This window comes from Palaemon carinicauda, chromosome 7 (assembly GCF_036898095.1).
Source record: "Palaemon carinicauda isolate YSFRI2023 chromosome 7, ASM3689809v2, whole genome shotgun sequence".
Classification (NCBI taxonomy): domain Eukaryota; kingdom Metazoa; phylum Arthropoda; class Malacostraca; order Decapoda; family Palaemonidae; genus Palaemon; species Palaemon carinicauda.
In genome coordinates, this window is record NC_090731.1 from 80,076,595 (window position 1) to 80,096,274 (window position 19,680).

Sequence of the window (19,680 nt, forward strand, 5' to 3'; positions counted from 1 at the left end):
TAATAATAATAATAATAATAATAATAATAATAATAATAATAATAATAACTACGGTAGTTGTTTATGACTATTTTTACTTTGTATTTATTGTTACCAGATAACATCATATCTTCTACACAAATCATGTTTTCTGTTTTAATATTTCTAATTAGGGTTATCATCGTCTTACTTATAGCATTAACTTTGTCCGTGGCAATTGAACACATTCTTGGTCCAAATATTGTTCCCTGTCTGACATTTCCTTTTACGTTATTTTTGTTTTTTTCTTCCGTATATTTGACTGGACTCTTAATTATAATAAAGAAGAAACATTTGCCACATTATTTTCATCAGAAATATACTTCAGAGCTAGTAAAAAATTAAACATTATAAATAGACACCAAGGGGAAGAGTAAACTGTAATTTTTGAAAATAAATGAGGAGGAAGATTTTACCCATTTTTAGCTGTTTTCTCAGGAACATAAAAACGAACAAACTGAATTAATTGAGCTTCAAGAAGTTTTCGAGGAAGACTGAAAGAAAATAACAAGGTTACTTTTATTTAGTGAAAGAAAGATAGAAAAGAAGAAATAAACTTTTAAACCTGGTGTGGAGAAAAAGACAAAGCAATATATAATAAACTCAAATGGCTAGATTATGAGACGCTGTTACAAGGCTTATGTCTCAACCTGAATCTGGGTAAATGTCATGAGGGTTAGTAAAGACAAAACAGTACAAGAAGATAAACTTTGGAGGCGCCGTTGTATAGGCTAAGCCTCCGTCACCCTAGAACCTGAACCTGAACGGCCCACCACAACACAACGTAATATTTGTTAACAAGAGACATAACACCGAAATTCAAAGTACGAAGGACCCTTACCAACGATGAGTTTTACAGAAAAGACATTAAGCTGCAAAAATTTATTGGATTACTTGAAATCTCTTCCAAGGGAGACGTTGGATAATTTGTATAAGCATCCTGCAACATGTTTAGCTGTCTTCAGGTAAGGAAATCAAATGATACCCTGGAGACTTGTAAAACTTTACCGAATAATCTAGACTCCTTTACCATTGCTCCCTTTGCTCTGAAGGACTCTTTATACTACAAGGAGTACTTTTATTGGTTACATGTATGGTGGCGCTCACTTGAGTCATGCACATAACATGGATAAGCTTTTTGTAGAACAGTGGCCACACCAGCCAACAAGTCTTAGCTGAGCTAACTTGGGGAGCAGAGCAGTGGGCAGAGAAAAAATCATTATACAGTATTTCTAAAAAAATATCCTTGTTCTTAGATGGTCTAATAGGTCATCGGTTTAATAGCTATTGAAATGAAAGTCATATTCAGTAATAGCACAATATTTACCACAGGATAAAGTATTTTGTCTGTTCAAAATGTTTTTCCGTCCATAACTATAATTTTACCGTTTTCCCCTCTCAAACCCCTTGGGGCCCCCTTTATCGGCGGATATATATATATATATATATATATATATAGAGATATATACAGTGTATATATATATATATATATATATATATATATATATATATATATATATATTGTATATATATATATATAAAACGGATTTTGAGCAAAGTGAAAAAATTAATTTTTGGGTGAGAAAGCCATGTCGTCTTGATGGAAGTTTATTTAGGTAGCTTTCTAAGGGATATTTTCTACAGTGATACTCCCAGAGAATTAACTGAAGGTTTCCAGAATTCCAACTCCTTGTGCGAGTATCCATAATATAATATAAATTTAAGGATATCGCATAATATCGGGGGACGTATTTTTAGATACGGCACATAGCAATCTTCACACCGAATAGATTCAACTCTTTGAGGGGGAAGAGTGGCGAACGAAAGGGGAGCCGTTATCTAGGTACCCGGTGGACTTCCTATCCGTACTACTACCGGCCACCATTCCTTTCTTGTATTTAAGCAGGAATAGCCGCTGATAGAGTATTATCGAGTGGGGTCATCAAGAAAGAAGGGTGGGTCCATCAGGACGACATGGCTATCTCACCCAAAAATAGATTTGTTCCGTAACTGGAATACAAACCACGCTATCTAATAGGGGTTATACTTTTGGCGTAGCTGAAATGACGAGCCATTAATTTTTAACGAGGGTTTACTACTCATACCGCTAGTTAGCGGGGGTAAGGGAAGGTAGCTTGGTACCCCCCCTCTCACACACCTGTGCTTGAGCTCAATTTGCTCTCGGCTCGGATGGTGGTCGGACGTGTCCGCTCTCATCCTCGCCGTCATTTGGCAGCCATTTAATTGCTTTTGTCTGTTCTTTTTATAGTTCTGTATATGTGAAATTGGCCTCTGCGATCATGCGCACCTGCCCTTTGTCCTTCTTGTAGGGGCCAATGTTGTGATAGCAACAACAAGTATAGTGAGTGTTGGGAGTGGTCTACCTCCCAGTGGGAGAGGTTTTCACGACGACGGAAGAAGAAGTCCAAACGGGATATTTCTCCTTCGAAGGTTGCTTCGAAAGGAGAAAAACCCAAGGCCTCTTCTTCCGTTGCCCAAACCTCCTCCGAAGCTCCCACTCGGTCGGTCTCTTTCGAGAGACTGTCGAGTGGTAGCGTAGACCGATGTATTGTTTACCAACCTCGGGACTCGAGAGATGACGTTGCTTCCCTTAGCTAAGCAGCTCCACCTCTCCCCCCGGGGGAGGATATGTCACTAACCTCCCTTTTTAAATATTAAACTTAGCCGGTGAATATATAATAGCTGACGTCTCCGACGGCTCGACAGAATTCAAAAACTCGCGAGCGATCGCCATGAAGGTAGCGGGTGTGCCCACCAGCGCCGACTATCGGCCAGATACCGCATATACATGTAAACAGCTCTAGTTCTTCTCTGTCGGTTTCATCGACAAGTCGATTCCACTCGCTATTATGACCTCGAGTTTTCTACCCAATTGGTGAAGTACTTGGTTTTGGTTTTATTGCTTTCGCCGTGTTGGATTATTCAATACTATCCTCTAAAGAAATGCTTTTGAAAGGAGAGTAAAAGTGTTTTGCCCTTGCTTTTATCTCTGGTTTTTTTTCCATAGAGTAAAAATGGCCGACCCTTCCCTTAGTGTACGGAAGTGTGTTTTAGGCTTTTAGCAATTATCTTATCACGTTATAAATTGTTGTTGTTAATTATAGATTTTCCTCTATATATTTTATATCTCACCCGCCTTTATTAAGCCTCTTCGATTAGCTTTCCATTTATACTAAACATCAATATAAATTTTAATGTCTGGAGAGCCTAGCTGTCTTGACAGCATTAATGGAAGGCGACTGGATGGTCTCTCTCGACCTTCAGGATGCATACTTCCACATCCCGATTCATCCAAACTTTCAACTACATCTGAGGTTTGTGGACGGGAAAGTAATGTACCACTGTCGAGCACTGTACTCCGACCTCATTCCTGCTCCTCTTGTTTTTACAAGGCCATTGCAAAATGTAGCAAGCTTTCTACATTTTTTGAGGATTCAGAGCCTCCCTTTATTTTGACGACTGGCTAATCAGGGCGTTCGTCATTATATCGCTGTCTGGAGAGCCTCTAATGGACATTAGACCTAACCAAGGAGCTAGGTCTCATAGTGAACGTAGAGAAGTTGTAACTTACAGTATCCCATCCCAGACTATTCTTTTTTTGGGAATGGAGATACAGTGTCTGATTTTTCGACCCTTTTCGTCTCCCGCAAGAATGGAACAAGCTCTGTTAAAAGTCCTTCACTTGCAAGAGAAAAACAGTTGCTCTGTAAGAGTTTGAACTAGCCTCGTGGGAACTCTTTCATCGCTGGAGTAGTTCACTCTCTGGGGAGACTCAACCTATGCCCTTTCCTATTTCACCTAAACATTGGAACAAGGAGAAGGGCTTAGTGAGTATCTCTTTCCCAATCTCCAACTCAGTCTAGACATGTCTGACTTGGTGGGACAGCAACATCAGACTTCGAGAAGGTCTTTCTCTTGCGATCAAGAACCCAAACCATGTGTTGTTTTCAGATGCAGCGGATTTGGGTTAGGGAGCTCCACTGGACAGTCTGGAAGGCTCGGTTCTTTGATCCACGGATCAGAAGGAACTCCTTTTAAGGCAGTAACATCTCTCCTTTGGCGAGATTTGTGCAGAAATGAATGTCTTGGCGGACGGCCTCAGCAGAAGAGGACAAGTCTTCTCCATGGAGTGGACGTTGCATAAGACTGTGTGCGAGAAGCTATGGATGACATGGGGTCTACCCACCATAGATCTTTTTGCTACTCTCTCTGACAAAGAGGCTCTCGACTTACTGCTTTCCAGTTCCAGATCCAGAGGCAGCTCACATAGACGCTTTCCTGCTGGACTGGTCTCACCTGGACGTTTATGCCTTTCCACCTTTCAAGATCCTAGACAAGGTGCTGCAGAAGTTCACCTCTCACGAAGGGACCAGGTTGACATTGGTTGCTCCACTCTGGCCCGCGAGAGAGTGAGTAACAGAGGTACTTCAATGGCTGGTAGACGTTCCAAGGAGTCTACCTTTAAGGATGGATCTCTTACGGCAGCCACGTAAGGAGTCTTCATCAAAGCCTCCCCGCGCTTCGTCTGACTGCCTTCAGACTATCGAAAGACTCTCAAGAGCTAGAGGATTTTCGAAGGAGGCAGCCAGAACGATTGCGAGAGCTAGGAGAGCATCTACCATCAAGGTCTATCAGTCGAAGTGGGAAGTCTTTAGAGACTGGTGCAAGTCATCATCCATTTCCTCTTCCAGTACCTCTGTAGCCCAAATTGCAGACTTTCTCCTACATCTGAGAAATGTTCGCTCCCTCTCAGCGCCCACTATTAAGGGCTACAGGAGCATGTTGGCGTCTATGTTCAGACATAGAGGCTTAGATCTGTCCAATAATCAAGATCTCCAAGATCTCCTTAAGTCCTTCGAGACCTCTAAGGAGCGTCGTATGGCAACTCCTGGATGGAACTTAGACGTGGTCCTAAGGTTCCTAATGTCCGACAGGTTTGAGCCATTACATTCAGCCTCCCTGAAGGATTTCACCCTCAAGACGCTTTTCTTAGTGTGCTTGGCTTCGGCTAAAAGGGTCAGTGAGATCCATGCCTTCAGTAGGAACATCGGCTTTTCTACAGATAAAGCCACATGTTCACTTCAGCTTGGTTTTCTTGGCCAAAAATGAACTGCCTTCTCGTCCTTGGCCTAAGTCATTTGATATACCTTGCCTGTCAGAGATCGTAGGCAACGAGCTTGAAAGAGTGCTGTGTCCAGTTAGAGCTCTGAAGTTTTATTTAGCTCGGACTAAATCCTTACGAGGTGGATCTAAGGCTTTGTGGTGTTCAGTTAAGAAGCCATCATTGCCTATGTCAAAGAATGCTTTGTCATATTTTATTAGATTTTTAATTCGAGAGGCTCATTCTCACTTGAGTGAAAAAGAGCGTTGCTTGCTTAAGGTTAAGACGCACGAAGTAAGAGCTATAGCAACTTCTGTGGCCTTTAAGCAAAACAGATCTCTGCGAAGTATTATGGACGCGACCGTTTGGAGAAGCAAGTCGGTATTCGCGTCATTTTACTTAAAAGATGTCCAGACTCTTTATGAGGACTGCTACACACTGGGTCCATTCGTTACAGCGAGTGCAGTAGTGGGTAAGGGTTCTACCACTACATTCCCTTAATTCCAATATCCTTTTAATCTTCTCTTGAAATGTTTTTTAATTGGGTTGTACGGAAGGCTAAGAAGCCTTTCGCATCCTTTTTGATTTGGCGGTTGGTCAAATGTCATTTCTTGAGAGCGCCCAGATTAAGGGTTTTGATGAGGTCCTGTTGTATGGGTTGTCGCCCTAGATACTTCAGCTCCTGGGAGTCTTTCAGCATCCTAAGAGGATGGCTGGGCTTCGTGAGGAAAGCGGACTAACAAGGCAGAGTAATCGTTAGAGTCAGCTTCCTTACCAGGTACCTATATTTATTTGGGTTTGGTTATAATATAACTGTCAAAAACTCCAAGCATATACGCCGTAAACTGTATTAATACTGGTCTCTACCCACCACCATGGGTGTGAATCAGCTATTATATATTCATCGGCTAAGTTTAATATTTAAAAATGATATTTTGATTATAAAATAAATTTTTGAATATACTTACCCGGTGAATATATAAATTAAAGGCCCCCCCTTCCTCCCCGATAGAGACCCAGCGGGATGAGAAGAACTGGAGCTGTTTACATGTATATGCGGTATCTGGCCGATAGTCGGCGCTGGTGGGCACACCCGCTACCTTCATGGCGATCGCTCGCGAGTTTTTGAATTCTGTCGAGCCGTCGGAGACGTCAGCTATTATATATTCACCGGGTAAGTATATTCAAAAATTTATTTTATAATCAAAATATAATTTTTCAGCTTGGGTCCTCCTTGGGGATTACAGGTTCTCCCTCCAAGGAGGTTTTGCTTAACTACATCCGATTGGGTGCCGCTGTCAAGCAATCGTTGTCACCGTCAGAGGTTGATCCTCTGTCTCGTGTCAATGTTGTGGTGTCAGAGGTATCCAATGCGGTATCACCCATCACCTCTTCCACTCTAAACTCTATGGTAGCCTACGGCTTAGTTTCTCCCGTTCCTGTTCAATCTACAAGGGAGAAACTAAGTCCATCGTTAGTCTCTTCTGCTAGTGTTTCTTCCCCTCGGGGGAGTTCACTTACAGAGACTCCTCTTCGAAGGACTGCAGAAGGTCAGCTTGCTGATCCAACGGCCCCCAGTTCGTCGCAAGGCTTGCCTTCCTCTTTGCCACAGAGGCCTTTGTTCACCTGCGGTGAGGAGGCGCTTCTTAGGTTCAACATCTTCGATGCAGTCCACCGCAGAGGAGCCTCGAGACCAATCATCCATCACTGCTCCTGCATTGGTCCTGGACCTTTCTGCAGATCGTACGCGATCTCCTTTGGTGGAAGGTTGTCCTTATAAAGGACACGCCAACCTTCCACCCGACAGACCTGCTGAGCTGCCGTCGCCGTTTCTACATGGGCCTAACAAGGCTCCACCAAAGCACGCTGTTGTGCGCTAACAAGACCTGACGAACGCTCTTTAGTAGCTCGTCAGGCCCCATCACTAAACCCTAACACAGGGCGCATACGCTCCAACAGGATCATAGCTCCTTCACGCGCTATGCGCGCCCTCATGCGCATATGCGCCCACGTTCTCCTGCGCACCAGACTTGCCTGCGCCCTCTGCTCAAACTGCGCTTATGCGCCAACATTCTCCTACGTGCCTGCGCCCAGTTGTGCGCCAGCACTCACTTGTGCGCAAACCACCTGTGTGCCATCAATCTCCTGCGCAATGGTGCTCTCCTGCGCACCATCAACCTCCTGCGCAATGGAGCTCTCCTGCGCACCATCAACCTCCTGCGCAATGGAGCTCTCCTGCGCGCATACGCATCCAACATCCAACTCTCCTGCGCGCCATGCTGCAGATCATCATACACGCCAGGTAAAACCTGCACGCCAACAATATACCGAAAGCAGTACTTCTGGGAAGTCAGCAATGCTGCCTTCTCCCACGCGCCAACCAGTACTAACGTGCCAGCGCTCATTTGCACGCCAGCCTTCTCCCACGCGCATCCACAAGGATATGCGAGCGCGCCCTGTGCACACTCGCCCATCCTCTCCAAAGAACGCGCGCCAACATTCTCTGGCGCTCCCGCGTGCCCCGCATGATTCAACTGCGCGCCCGCGTGCTAGGGATCTTTCCCCTGTGGACGCTCTACGGCTGGCATAGATGCACGCAAACTCTCCCGCGTGCCCACGCGCATGCGAATACAGTACTCTTCCGCGCGCGAGCCCTGGTATTTTCCCTTGCGCGACCGCCATTATTCTCCCTCGCGCGAGTGTCAATATCCTCCCGCGCGCGAGACTACTGAACGACATACGACAAGGTCGCCATCGCCTCATTCCGCGGTAAAGTTTTACTGTATTACAGATTCTCATTTCGAACAGAAAATATATTTGTTCCGTAACCGAAATACAAACCACGCTATTTACACAGGGTTTACCTTTTAGCGCAGCCGAAATGGCGAGCCATTAGAATTTAACGAGGGTGTATTACCCCCGCGCTAGTTAGCGGGGGGGTAGGGGAGTGGTAGCTAGCTACCCCTCCCCTCCCTCACACACAGATGAATGCTCACTTTCACTTTTGGCTCGGACTGTGACAGACGTCTCTGTCTTGGTCCTCTCTTGGCAGCCATTGTTTGTTTTGTCTTTACTTAATTGCTTACTTTTCATTTACTCAATATATATGTAAACATGTTTTCATGTTTGTATACATATTTGAGTATAGAAATCAGTAAGTTTCCTTTTCAGATTTGTGTGTGTAGTGTACTTATCTACGTGGTGTCCTCGGCAGTTGGCCGTCACGGCGTTATGGGTGGCGATCGAGTTTGACTTATGTCTTTCTCTCTCTCTCTCTCTCTTGAGGTCGTTCACCCTTTTACTACGTGTTACTACGCCCTTGTAGCTTCCTTTCCGTGTGGGGGGGTTGCTACGCCGTACGTTTGTCTCAATTAGTTTATGAATCTAATTGTATTTGTTGATTTTTTCAGCCTTGTAGAACGATTCCTTTCGGGGTTTTCGTTCTTTCTTTAGTGTTCATTCATTTTTAAATTACATAATTACATAGTTACATAATTATAATTGTTATAATTCTGTTTTGGTTACAGCTCTCCTTCCGTGAGTGTAAGTGGTTGTGAGGGCACGTGCCTGTTGTGTAATTCTTGTTTCCTTTCCCTCGGGATTCCTCTTCGGAGCCTTCCCGGGGGAATGAATGTGTACTAATGTTTTTTTGTTTTATTTTTTTACAGTTACCGATCTAGTTCGTTTCTGTAATATGGCAACAGTGTGAGCTGTCTTGTTGAGTCCTGGGGAATCGGCTGTTGCTGCCTCCCCCCTTGTGTTTTCGTCAGGGGCGTGTCTCCTTCTACTGGAAGTACTCCCGTGACGGCGGACAGCTCTCCAGCTCATTTTAGAACTCTCAGGAGGCTTGCTTCCTTGGGCAGGTAACTTTCTTTCCGAGGGAAGTTTTTCCTGTCCAGGCTTGAGTTTTTCCCCATATGGAGGGTTCTCCTCTTGCCTTTTTTTTTTCGTGCGACTATGCTCTTGGTGCTGAGCGGTCACACCTGCAGTTTCGCTCAAGGGCCTGGGCAACTGCAGGAGCTCCTCTTCGGAGGATTGCTCCTTTTAGGTCACTGCAGACCAGTCTCTTCTACGAAGTGTTTCTCTTTCGTTCGCGAGAGAGTACACTCATAGAGACTCCTCTTCGGAGGTTTCTTCTGTTGCTGTTGGCCTCCCTCGCCGTAAGGCCCATCGTCCGCCTCGTCGTAAGGGCCTCTCATCTCCCTATAAGGGTGCTTGAGGCGCCTTTTTGAATCTCCGTTTGCAGCCTACAACTCCTTTTTCTCGATCTTCCGCCTTGGTGCAAATGGACAGCAGTCTGATCTCGTCTTCCGACGGGCAACGGTCTTCCCGACGGACAACGGTCTTCCCGACGGACAGCGGTCTTCCGACGGACATCAGTCTTCCGGCGGACAACGTTCCCTTCGGGGCAAAGGGTTGCCTCCCACGGGGGTTCTTCCCTTGCGTGTCAGGGTTTCCCTGCGCGCCCTTCTGCTGTGTTCTCTCCTGCTCCTGCTCAGTGTTAGCATACAGGCGCTCTTCTGCTCATCAGCGCTTTCATGATGATCATCCCTGCTGTTCCTGTTGGTTCCTGTTACGCGCCCTGTGCGCCCACGTTCGCCCTCGCGATCTAGAACTTCCGTTCAGGTCGGGGTCAAGGACTCTTCTTCTATACGCAGGCTTCCACGCGTAGCCTTCTGCTCGTCAGCGATCATCAGCTCGCCAGCGATCACCTGTCTCTCGGCGATCTCCGGATCGCCCGCGTGTGTTACAGCCGGCACGCCAACGTTCTCCAACTCTTCTGAAGGAACATGGTTCGCCAGCTACTAGCTCACCTGCGCTTGCTGATCGCCATCGCGCGACCCTCAACTGCGGATGCTGATCGCCATCGCGCGACCCTCAACTGCGGATGCTGATCGCCATCGCGCGTCCCTCAACTGCGGATGCTGATCGCCATCGCGCGACCCTCAACTGCGGATGCTGATCGCCATCGCGCGACCCTCAACTGCGGATGCTGATCGCCATCGTGCGACCCTCAACTGCGGATGCTGATCGCCATCGCGCTACCCTCAACTGCGGATGCTGATCGCCATCGCGCGACCGCACACCTGCGGATGCTGATCGCCATCGCGCGACCCTGCGCATGCTGATAGCCATCGCGCGATCGCCCACCTGCAGAAGCTGCTCGCCATCACGCGACCGCCCATCTGCGCATGCTGATCACCATCGCGCGATCGCCCTCCTGCACATGCTGCTCGCCATCGCTCACCTTCACATATTGCTCGCCAACGCACGATCGCTCACCTTCACATATTGCTCGCCAACGCACGATCGCTCACCTGCGCATGCTGCTCGACCATCGCGTCGGCATAACACAACGCGCCATTGCCAACCTGCGCGTTAGCGCTCACCAGCTCGCCACCGATCGCTTGTTGATCCACATCGACAGCGGTCTTCCTCGCCATCGCGCTAACGCTTGCGTTTGCTGCCTCGGACTCGCGCTCATCCACCTGCCCACCCTCACGACCGCTCGCCCGCTCGCCTGTGCGCCCGCGCGACCATTCGCCTGCACCTCTACGCTCATGCGCGTCCGCGCCCATGCTCTCCAATGTTCGCCCACGCGCGAACCAACGGTTTTCCATCGCGCGTACGGATGGTGTTCCGTCGCGCGAACCTATAGTGTTTCTTCGCACAAACGTCGGCTTATTTCTTGCAGTATCCATTGCTCGTCTATGGGTTATCGCTCGCCGACCACCAGCTCTCGCCCTTCCTACCACGCTCGCCCTCCTTTTGCGCTCCTTCGCTCACCTTCGTTTGCGTTACCGCGCATGGGCGCTTCCACGTTCGCCCACGCGAAAATCTTTGAATTACCGTCGCGCGAGCTCCAGGGCGATTGCAACCACGATTCCCAATGGGGTTTTCGCAGCATGGCTAGCCTGGCGAGTTCTTCTGGAACGTATTTCCAGAACACGGCCTCACCCCGTAAACGCAGAGCATGGCACTTGCAAGAATAGGAGAAACTTAAGGGAGATCTGAGCAACACTCCTCTTTCCTGAACCTGGGTTAGCCCTTCCCCGTCATTCCCTGGAAGGATTTTTGGCGGGGGGGGCTTTCCGTTCGAGATTTCTCCATCGGACAAGGGGTGACTGCTTACCCCTTCCTCTGGGAGCTTACCAGGTTCTTTCCCTCCTCGGTTACGGCCCGAGGTTTGGTTCAAGGAAGCTACAGGAAGAGCATGGGTACTTTCCTCCTCTCGAGCTCAGGCACCTTGGCGTTTCGTCGTTAAGTATCTAACTTGCGGACAAGCTCGATGTTGTACCATCTGGATGCGCTGACTGAGGGCTTCCTTCGGGTGTCTCATCTGTGGAGGTCGACGACCTCAGACACCCTTCCATCCTTGAGAAGAGTTTGTTTGTGCCCAAGGACAGACTTAGACAGCGGCTGTGCGGAGGAAATCGACTTCCGTTTTCACTCCTCCAAGGCGCTTTCTTCCAGACTCTGCAGGGCTCCAGCGCCCTTTTCTTTCAACCACGTCGGCCTAAGTTATCGGCTACGACAACTGGGACAAGGTGTCCAATTGCAGTTTCCTCCTGTCAGGAACAGATGGCACGGGAGACTCCCCCGGGGGGGGCATAGTCCTAAAAGGAGTTCACGAACTCTAGGATTGCAGGTTTTTCTCTGGGAGGATGCTTAAGGTTACTCATCCGAATGACAGCTTCCCGATGCCCATTCCCGCACAATCTCTGTGATCAGCCAGGGATATCGCGCCTGCCGTCTCTGTCAGCGAATTCAGTGTCTCTGAACCTCTATGCCATAGCGTCAGCAGAGTTGCCCGGTTGGGCAGAATGATCCATACCTTAGGCGAAGGTCTTCCTTAGGATCATCGACGGCTTCACCCCCGGCCTCCTCAGTCGATCCTTTCTTGTAAGAAAGGATCTGAGAGGGGATGTCCTTAGTCGACCTCTCAGCCCTGATCAAGTTTGTCGAACAAACTTCGGCCAGCGTAGACCAGCAGAATCGATCAGACTGGTAACGAGGCGACAGGACTCCTTAAACCCTGGATCGGAAGGACGGGTACTTTCAGTTTCCATTCCATCCATCTTCCAGGGTGCTCGTGGAATTCAGCCTAGACTGCAAGTATTCCTGCTTATGATGCAGTGTGGCTATCCCGCCGTGGCATAGCAGGTTTGTTTCCCCAGAGAACTCTCCCTGCCTTCCTCTTGGCCGCTCAGGTGCAGGCTTCCGCCTCCTCTGCTGTTTGGAGGGCTGGTCAACTCCGGTAGGCTCGGGTTCGACCTTCTTCAGCGCCGGGACAAGCTTCCGGATGCTTACCATGAGTGTGGGCTCATGGTATTTTGCTTGGAGCCTTCTCTTCCTCTGCCTCAACATCTGGAGTATCTGGCCATGATATTGAGTCAACGGCCTTACCACGTTGGAAACCCCGCTTCTCGTCCGTCCAGCGAGGTTAAGCAACGTCGGTACTTGGATGGGTGACCACCTGGAGACGCCAGATTCTGTTACCACATCCTCCGAGCCTTCCTTTCGGTTGACTGTGGCAGAGCTTTCAGCCCTACCTTGGAACGTTTCCTAGTTCTCCTTTCCTCATTGACCCGTCTATAGTCCGAACGGTCGCCTCAGGATAAGTTCCATGTGGGGCGATCCAAGTTCCGGTGGCTTCAGGCAATGTTTTAACCGGACTTCCTGGCCCCTATGGGACCAGCGGAACTATTAGACCTGCAATGGTTGTTGACCTATGGAGCCTCTTGATGGTAGTGGATATTCTCGTCCTTTCCCCACATTCTTGATGCTGTTCTCGGACTCGTCAAAGGAAAGGGGGGGGGGGCATGTTCCGGTCCAGGCCTATGGTCAAGACCTGAAGGATACCTCTCCATCATTCAGGCAGGCTTAGGGGCCTTAGTCTGGCCCCTCTACAGATCCTACAGCTCCTGCCGAGTCGCCCCGTGCGCGTCGACTTCATGATTCTGGCGTATTTTAACCAGCAGGGGACGCATTTTCACACCTTCACATCTTGCAGTAGAGATACCGGGATGATTGAGATTCTCTCAATACCACCATCGGCTCTCTCATTCCAGGCAGGGGAATGTTCTCTCAGACTATCCGAGCAGAGCCTCGTAGAGAGAGTGTACCTGGGGGTCTTTGACCTTGGGTAACCAGCAAGTACTGGTCTGGGGGACCTGATCGCGACAGCTTGGAACCTCAAGCTTCCGCTATTCTTCCCCCCAGTCTCAGACCCCGAGACTGGCAAGATGCATTCCGGTGATGGTGGGACAACTTCGACGCCTGCGTCGTCCCTCCTTTTTGTCTGTGGACAATGGGTCTCAACAAGGCCAGGTTGTCTGTCAACCTTTCAATGGGAGAGCTCCACTGGGACTATGCGCAGAACGGTTTCTGGACCCTCTGCTTCCCCTGACGGAACTCCCGGGAAAGCTTCTCCCACGGCGCAGACTACTCAAGCAACCACTCTGCGACATCTCTCCCGAACCGGGGCGTCGCTTCGGCTTCATGCCTGGAGACACTATGCCTCCTCCTCAAGAAGAGACAACCCGCTACAGTCGCGGTACGGAGGTCGCGTCATCTGCGATAGTCATCCACAGGGGTCTCTCAGGCAAAGTGAAGAGTCTAAGGTGGTTGGTGCCGTGGGAGATATACCTCTTCCCTTGAGGCCTCTTCTCCAGCAATAACGGTCTTATTGCCTTTCGGCGGGAGGAAACTCCTTTCCGCTCTCGGCAATGAAGCCTGTCGCTCAGCCTTTCCCTGACCTTCAGGCTTAAAGGAATAACTTTTTCCTGCCCGCTGGATCTATCCTCGCTCATGCGAAGCTACGATCGTCCCTGCCCTAGTCGGAGGAAGACCTCCAACTTGGAGCATGGCTCGGACTTTTAGTCCTTTAAGAGATCTTCTCAAGACCCTTTACGACAGGCCTCGGATTGTATTCCGCCTTGGGTCTCCTGCTCACTCTGGCCACGGCCAGTGTGTAAGCAATCTTCTTGGTCTCTTACGACTCCCCCCTTTCTAAGGAAGAGGGGAAGGCAACATTCAGGCTCGCTCCTGAGTTGTTGGCTAGACTCAGAATCTGGGGGTCCCGGCCCTTCGGTCCGATTCATTCAAGATTTCGAGTCTCCATTCTGTATCTGATGTCCCAAGACCTTCTCTTTCTTGCCAGTAAAGGAATCGAGAGGTTAGCGCTGGGAACAGCTGCAGTTTTTCCTCAGTTGCAGCCGATTTGGGAGCACAAGGAGGACATGGGGGAGAGTCACCAGTATACCTCTTCAGCCCGGACTCAAGGACATTCATCTCGACCTGTCTCCAGACCCTCCCCCGTCACGTCGCCCTACAGCACGATGTTGGATACATTGCAACGTCCCTCGCCTTCGAGTAATACTACTCTGTGACGCAGGTGCTACAAGCTGGAGTCTGGAAGCGTCTAATGACCTTCGCAGCCCGCTTCCTGCAGGGCGTGACCCACAGGAGTCTCGATACATTTTCTATCGCTCTGTGGTGGCTACACAACAGCTGGTCTAACCTCAGGCTCCTTTTTGGACAGGTAGGAGAAGGTTGAGGGCATTGTTATCAGGTTTTAGTCTGCATGAACGAAAGAAGTATGTCTGGCCCTTACTTCTTTCTTCATCATCCCCTCTACGGGGAAGCAGCATCCTGGTCTCTGCATAGCTGACCTCGAACCTCTGCAGGTAAACCATGCTTCCTTGTGATCCGAGTATTGAGTCAATACTGTCGCGTCCCCCATACCCTGACGAGGTGGTATTGGGAACGTCCTAACCCAGAGTTCCTTCTGGAACTCCAGGTCAACTGCCTAGGACGGGTCACACTTCTTCCTTCACACACAAGCTTACGTAGGCCTCATGGTTCCTTGCGGAGCAAGGAACTTGTGAGGTGCAGGGACTCCTTTTATCGAGTGCTACTCACTCGGATTCTGAGTCCCCGGGTAAAGCCAAAGCCAGTATGGCTGGGGACTTTCCACCCTACCTAAGGGGTAAGTCACCCTGTGTAAATAGCGTGGTTTGTATTTCGGTTACGGAACAAATGACAAATTCGAAGATAATTTGTATTTTTCCTAACCATACAAACCTTAGCTATTTACACACATTTGCCCGCCAGCCCTGTCCCCCAAGACAAGTCCTACCTCTAAGTGAAAGTGAGCATTCATCTGTGTGTGAGGGAGGGGAGGGGTAGCTAGCTACCACTCCCCTACCCCCCCGCTAACTAGCGCGGGGGTAATACACCCTCGTTAAATTCTAATGGCTCGCCATTTCAGCTGCGCTAAAAGGTAAACCCTGTGTAAATAGCTAAGGTTTGTATGGTTAGGAAAAATACAAATTATCTTCGAATTTGTCATGTTTTCCTGTAATAAATAACGTGATTTTACCGAATTTGACCTCCATTTCAACCGCAAACCAACAGAACAACCAATTCGACTAACTTCAAGTAGCCGAACTGGTTGCTGTTATTACGGATGAAATGAAGGTGAAAACTGGTTAAATCATGTTATTTTCTACAGGAAAACATATATTTTCTGTTAAAATGTTTAAATATAATGTCTTTTATCATATATATTTTGTTAAAATGTTTTAAATATAATGACTTGTTCAAATTCCGTGTCACTTCACTCATGTATGTACAGTGATACCTCGGTAGTCGAACGACTCTATACTCGAACAATTCGGAGTTCGACCAAAATTTTCGAGAAATTTTTGCTGCGGTGCTCGACCAAAAATTCGGTACTCGACCAGCCGAACACGTGACGACCGCATGGGCTTTGTGATGATCGCGCCATCTCGGCCACTCTCGCTTGTTCGGGAAGCATCAGTTCTCTCGAGAGCGTCACTCAGACAACGCGCGATCAGCATTCGTTGTGATTTAGTGATTTTCAGTGCTTTTAATTGCTTTTTTAGCTTTCATAATGAGTCCCAAGAAAGTAATGAGTGTTAAGGGGAAGGAGAAGAGGAAAACAGTGCGAACAACGATCGAGTTGAAGAAGGAAATTATAGCGAAATATGAGAATGGTGTACGAGTGTCCGATTTAGCGGTAGAATACGGAATGGCGAAGTCGACCATTTCTACGTTTTTAAAGCATAAAGAAATGATTAAGAAGGCGAATGTTGCAACGGGAGTTACGGCGGTAACTAAGCAAAGGCCACAAGTGATTGAGGAGATGGAAAAGTTGCTTTTAATATTTATTAAAGAAAAACAGTTGGCCGGGGAAAGTGTTAGTGAAGCGTTCATTTGTGAAAAAGCGTTGCATATCTATGAAGAATTAGTGAAGAAAAGTCCGAGTACCAGTGAAAGTGATTCATTTACATTTAAAGCGAGCAGGGGTTGGTTTGAAAAGTTTCGTAATAGAACAGGTATTCATCGTGTTACTAGGCATGGGGAGGCAGCTAGTTCGGATCAAATTGCAGCCGATAAATACGTGGGGGAATTCGATCGGTACATAAATGAACAAAATTTGATCGCACAACAAGTCTTTAATTGTGATGAGACTGGGTTATTTTGGAAGAAAATGCCAGCCAATACGTACATTACCAAGGACGAGACGAAGATGCCAGGTCACAAGCCAATGAAAGATAGGCTAACATTGTTGCTGTGTGCAAATGCAAGTGGCGATTGCAAGATCAAACCCTTGTTAGTGTACCACTCGGACAACCCCCGGGTGTTCAAACGAAATAATATTTGTAAAAGTGCACTACCAGTTATGTGGCGCTCGAACACTAAATCTTGGGTCACAAGACAATTCTTTACTGAGTGGATAAACGAAGTGTTTGCCCCCCAGGTTAAGGCTTACCTCATTGAAAAGAGCTTGCCAATGAAATGTCTTCTGGTTATGGACAATGCTCCTGCACATCCTCCAGGTCTCGAGGATGACTTGAAAGAAGAATACAGCTTTATCAAAATCAAATTCTTGCCCCCCAATACTACTCCCATACTCCAGCCCATGGACCAACAGGTCATTTCAAACTTCAAAAAACTCTATACCAAGGCCCTTTTCAGAAAGTGTTTTGAAGTGACCAGTGACACGAAGTTGACCCTAAAGGAATTCTGGAAGGAACACTTCAGCATCCTCAACTCTGTTAACATGATTGACCAAGCTTGGCGAGGTGTGACCTATAGGACATTGAACTCTGCCTGGCGTAAGCTGTGGCCATCATGTGTCACAGAGAGGGAGTTTGAAGGTTTCCAACCAGAGGCGGGTCCAAGCACTGCTACCCCTGTAATTTCTGATGACACTGATGTCGTTGAGGAAATTGTTGTCATGGGCAGGAGTTTGGGGCTTGAGGTCGACAAGGATGATATTGATGAGCTTGTAGAAAGCCATTCTACCGAGTTGACTGTGGAGGAATTGTTGCACCTGCAACAACAACAGCAGCAGGATCTGATTGTGGAGCAGGAATCTTCAGAAGAGGATGAGGTAAGGGAGGATGTTCCAAGTTCTCTCATCAATGAAATTTGTTCCAAGTGGGCAGATGTGCAGGCTTTTGCTGAAAAATACCACCCAGAAATTGCAGTAGCAAACCGGGCAGTGCATATGTTTAATGATAGTGTCATGTATCATTTTCGAAGAATACTGCAGAGGAGGAAGAAACAATTAACAATAGACCAGTTTTTCACAAAAGAAAAGAAAGCTGCTACATCAAAGCCTGTTTCTCCTCCAAAGAAGAGACAAAGAAGAGAAGAAACCCCTGAAATAGATCTGCCCACCCTTTCATTGGAGAGAGAAACAACTCCTGAAGGAGAACTACCCCGCCACATCATGGAAGGGGACTCTCCTTCCAAGCAGTAACCTCCCCCTTCCATCCTCTCCACATCCATCCCTGTATGCCATCGAACCGCTGCTCAAAGGTATGTTCACTACAGTACAGAAAATGGTTTAAAATTGTTTTATTTTAGTACAGTAAATGGTTTAAAATTGTTTTATAGGATTTTCTGACCAATTTCATACACATTTAGATAATTATTGTTGTTTAGGTACACGTTTTATTAATATTTTGGGCCTGTTCGAGTGCTTGGGAACGGAATAGAATATATACCATTATTTCTTATGGGGAAAAAAAATTCGGTACTCGAACAAATCGGAGGTCGAACACGGATCTCGAACGGATTATGGTCGAGTACCGAGGTATCACTGTACTGCCAACGATAACATTAGCAACTTTTAAACATTAGACTTAGCCAGTGGATATATATATAGCTAACGTGTGTGGATCCGTGTCGACCGCCAACATATAAGTTCCACAAGGGCGGTCAGGTAAGCCGGGACACTTCTGCATCGCAGAGGCCAACTTCCAAACACTCTGTCAAAAAGAAAAAGCAAACAAAGATTAATGGCTGTCAGTGTAGGCGAGGGTGATAGGGGACACGTCCGTCTAGCACCCGAGCCGATAGCCAAGTGAGCTCAGCACAGGTGTGTGTGATGGGTGGGGGGGGGGTAACAAGCTACCCCTCCCTACCCCCCGCCAACTAGCGGTGGGGTAGTAAACCCTCGTTAAAATTCTAATGGCTCGTCATTTCAGCTACGCCGAAAGTAATTACCCATATTAAATAGCGTGGTTTGTATTTCAGTTACGGAACAAATAAATTTTTGAACATACTTACCCGGTGGATATATATATAGCCAACGTCTCTGACGTCACGGCAGAAAAATTCAAAACTCGCAGGCAATCAGAGATTGGGAAGCTAGGTGTACTACTAGTGCCACCACTCGCCAGGATACTGGAACCATTCCACAAGTCCTCAATTCTTCTCTGCCGCTGTGGCGACAACATTGGAACTTTCATGCTCGCGCATAACCTCCTGTTTTCTACAGCTTTGGTGAAGTACTTGTTTTTTGGTTAATGGCTTTCGCTTGATTGGATTTTCTTGAGAAGCTCTTCTCACTCTAGAGAATTTTCCTCTCCCCATGTCCCTGAACCTATTCCTTCCCCTGTAGTGGTAGTCCATGAACCCCCTACTAGCACTAACGAGCCTTCACTGATGGACATGAAGGCTATTCATGCCCTTGGTGCTAAGGTCGAGTCGTTTGCTACGGACAGGAACCAGCTCATGTCCGACGTTAAATTGTTGAAAAGTGCCAGTGTTAGTGATAAAAGTACGAAGAATGTGTTCAGTGTTGCAGAGGGTACGTCTGTTCGTACTTGTCGTTCACCCAGTCCTAGACCGCTTTCAAGCTCCCCAACCCCTGGGAGAAGGAATGTCAAACGACGAAAGGGAACGATAGATCTTAAACCACGAACAGACGTCCCCTCACGAGTTGCGGTTGACGTTGCACGTAGCGATCGCCCTTATCATGGGAGAGGTGAGGCTAAGTTCTCCTCATCCTCTGATGACGTTAACGTCAGTAGAAAAATCTGGCGTCAGGATTCCAGACCTCTCAAGAGGAAATTGATCCCTTCAGATCAAAGTCAACGTCCTGGCTGCTGTCATTGGAGCAGTCCAGAACGTCTGCCTTCATCGGATGAAGGTACACCTGCCAAACGTCCCCTTAAAACGTCTGGTATGGTTGCTCCAAAGACCCCTTTGCAGGGTCA

General features: G+C 47.7%; 1 protein-coding gene across 1 annotated transcript in view; it reads left to right on the forward strand.

Moving 5' to 3' along the window:
- Positions 1-759: 759 nt before the first annotated feature.
- Positions 760-19,680, forward strand: part of mrn (general transcription factor IIH subunit 4 marionette) — a 452,216-nt gene continuing 433,295 nt past the window's right edge. Inside the window, exon 1 of the mRNA XM_068376719.1 lies at positions 760-983. Coding sequence (XP_068232820.1) covers positions 865-983 — 119 coding nt within the window. The 5' untranslated portion in view covers positions 760-864. The remainder of the gene's footprint in view (positions 984-19,680) is intronic.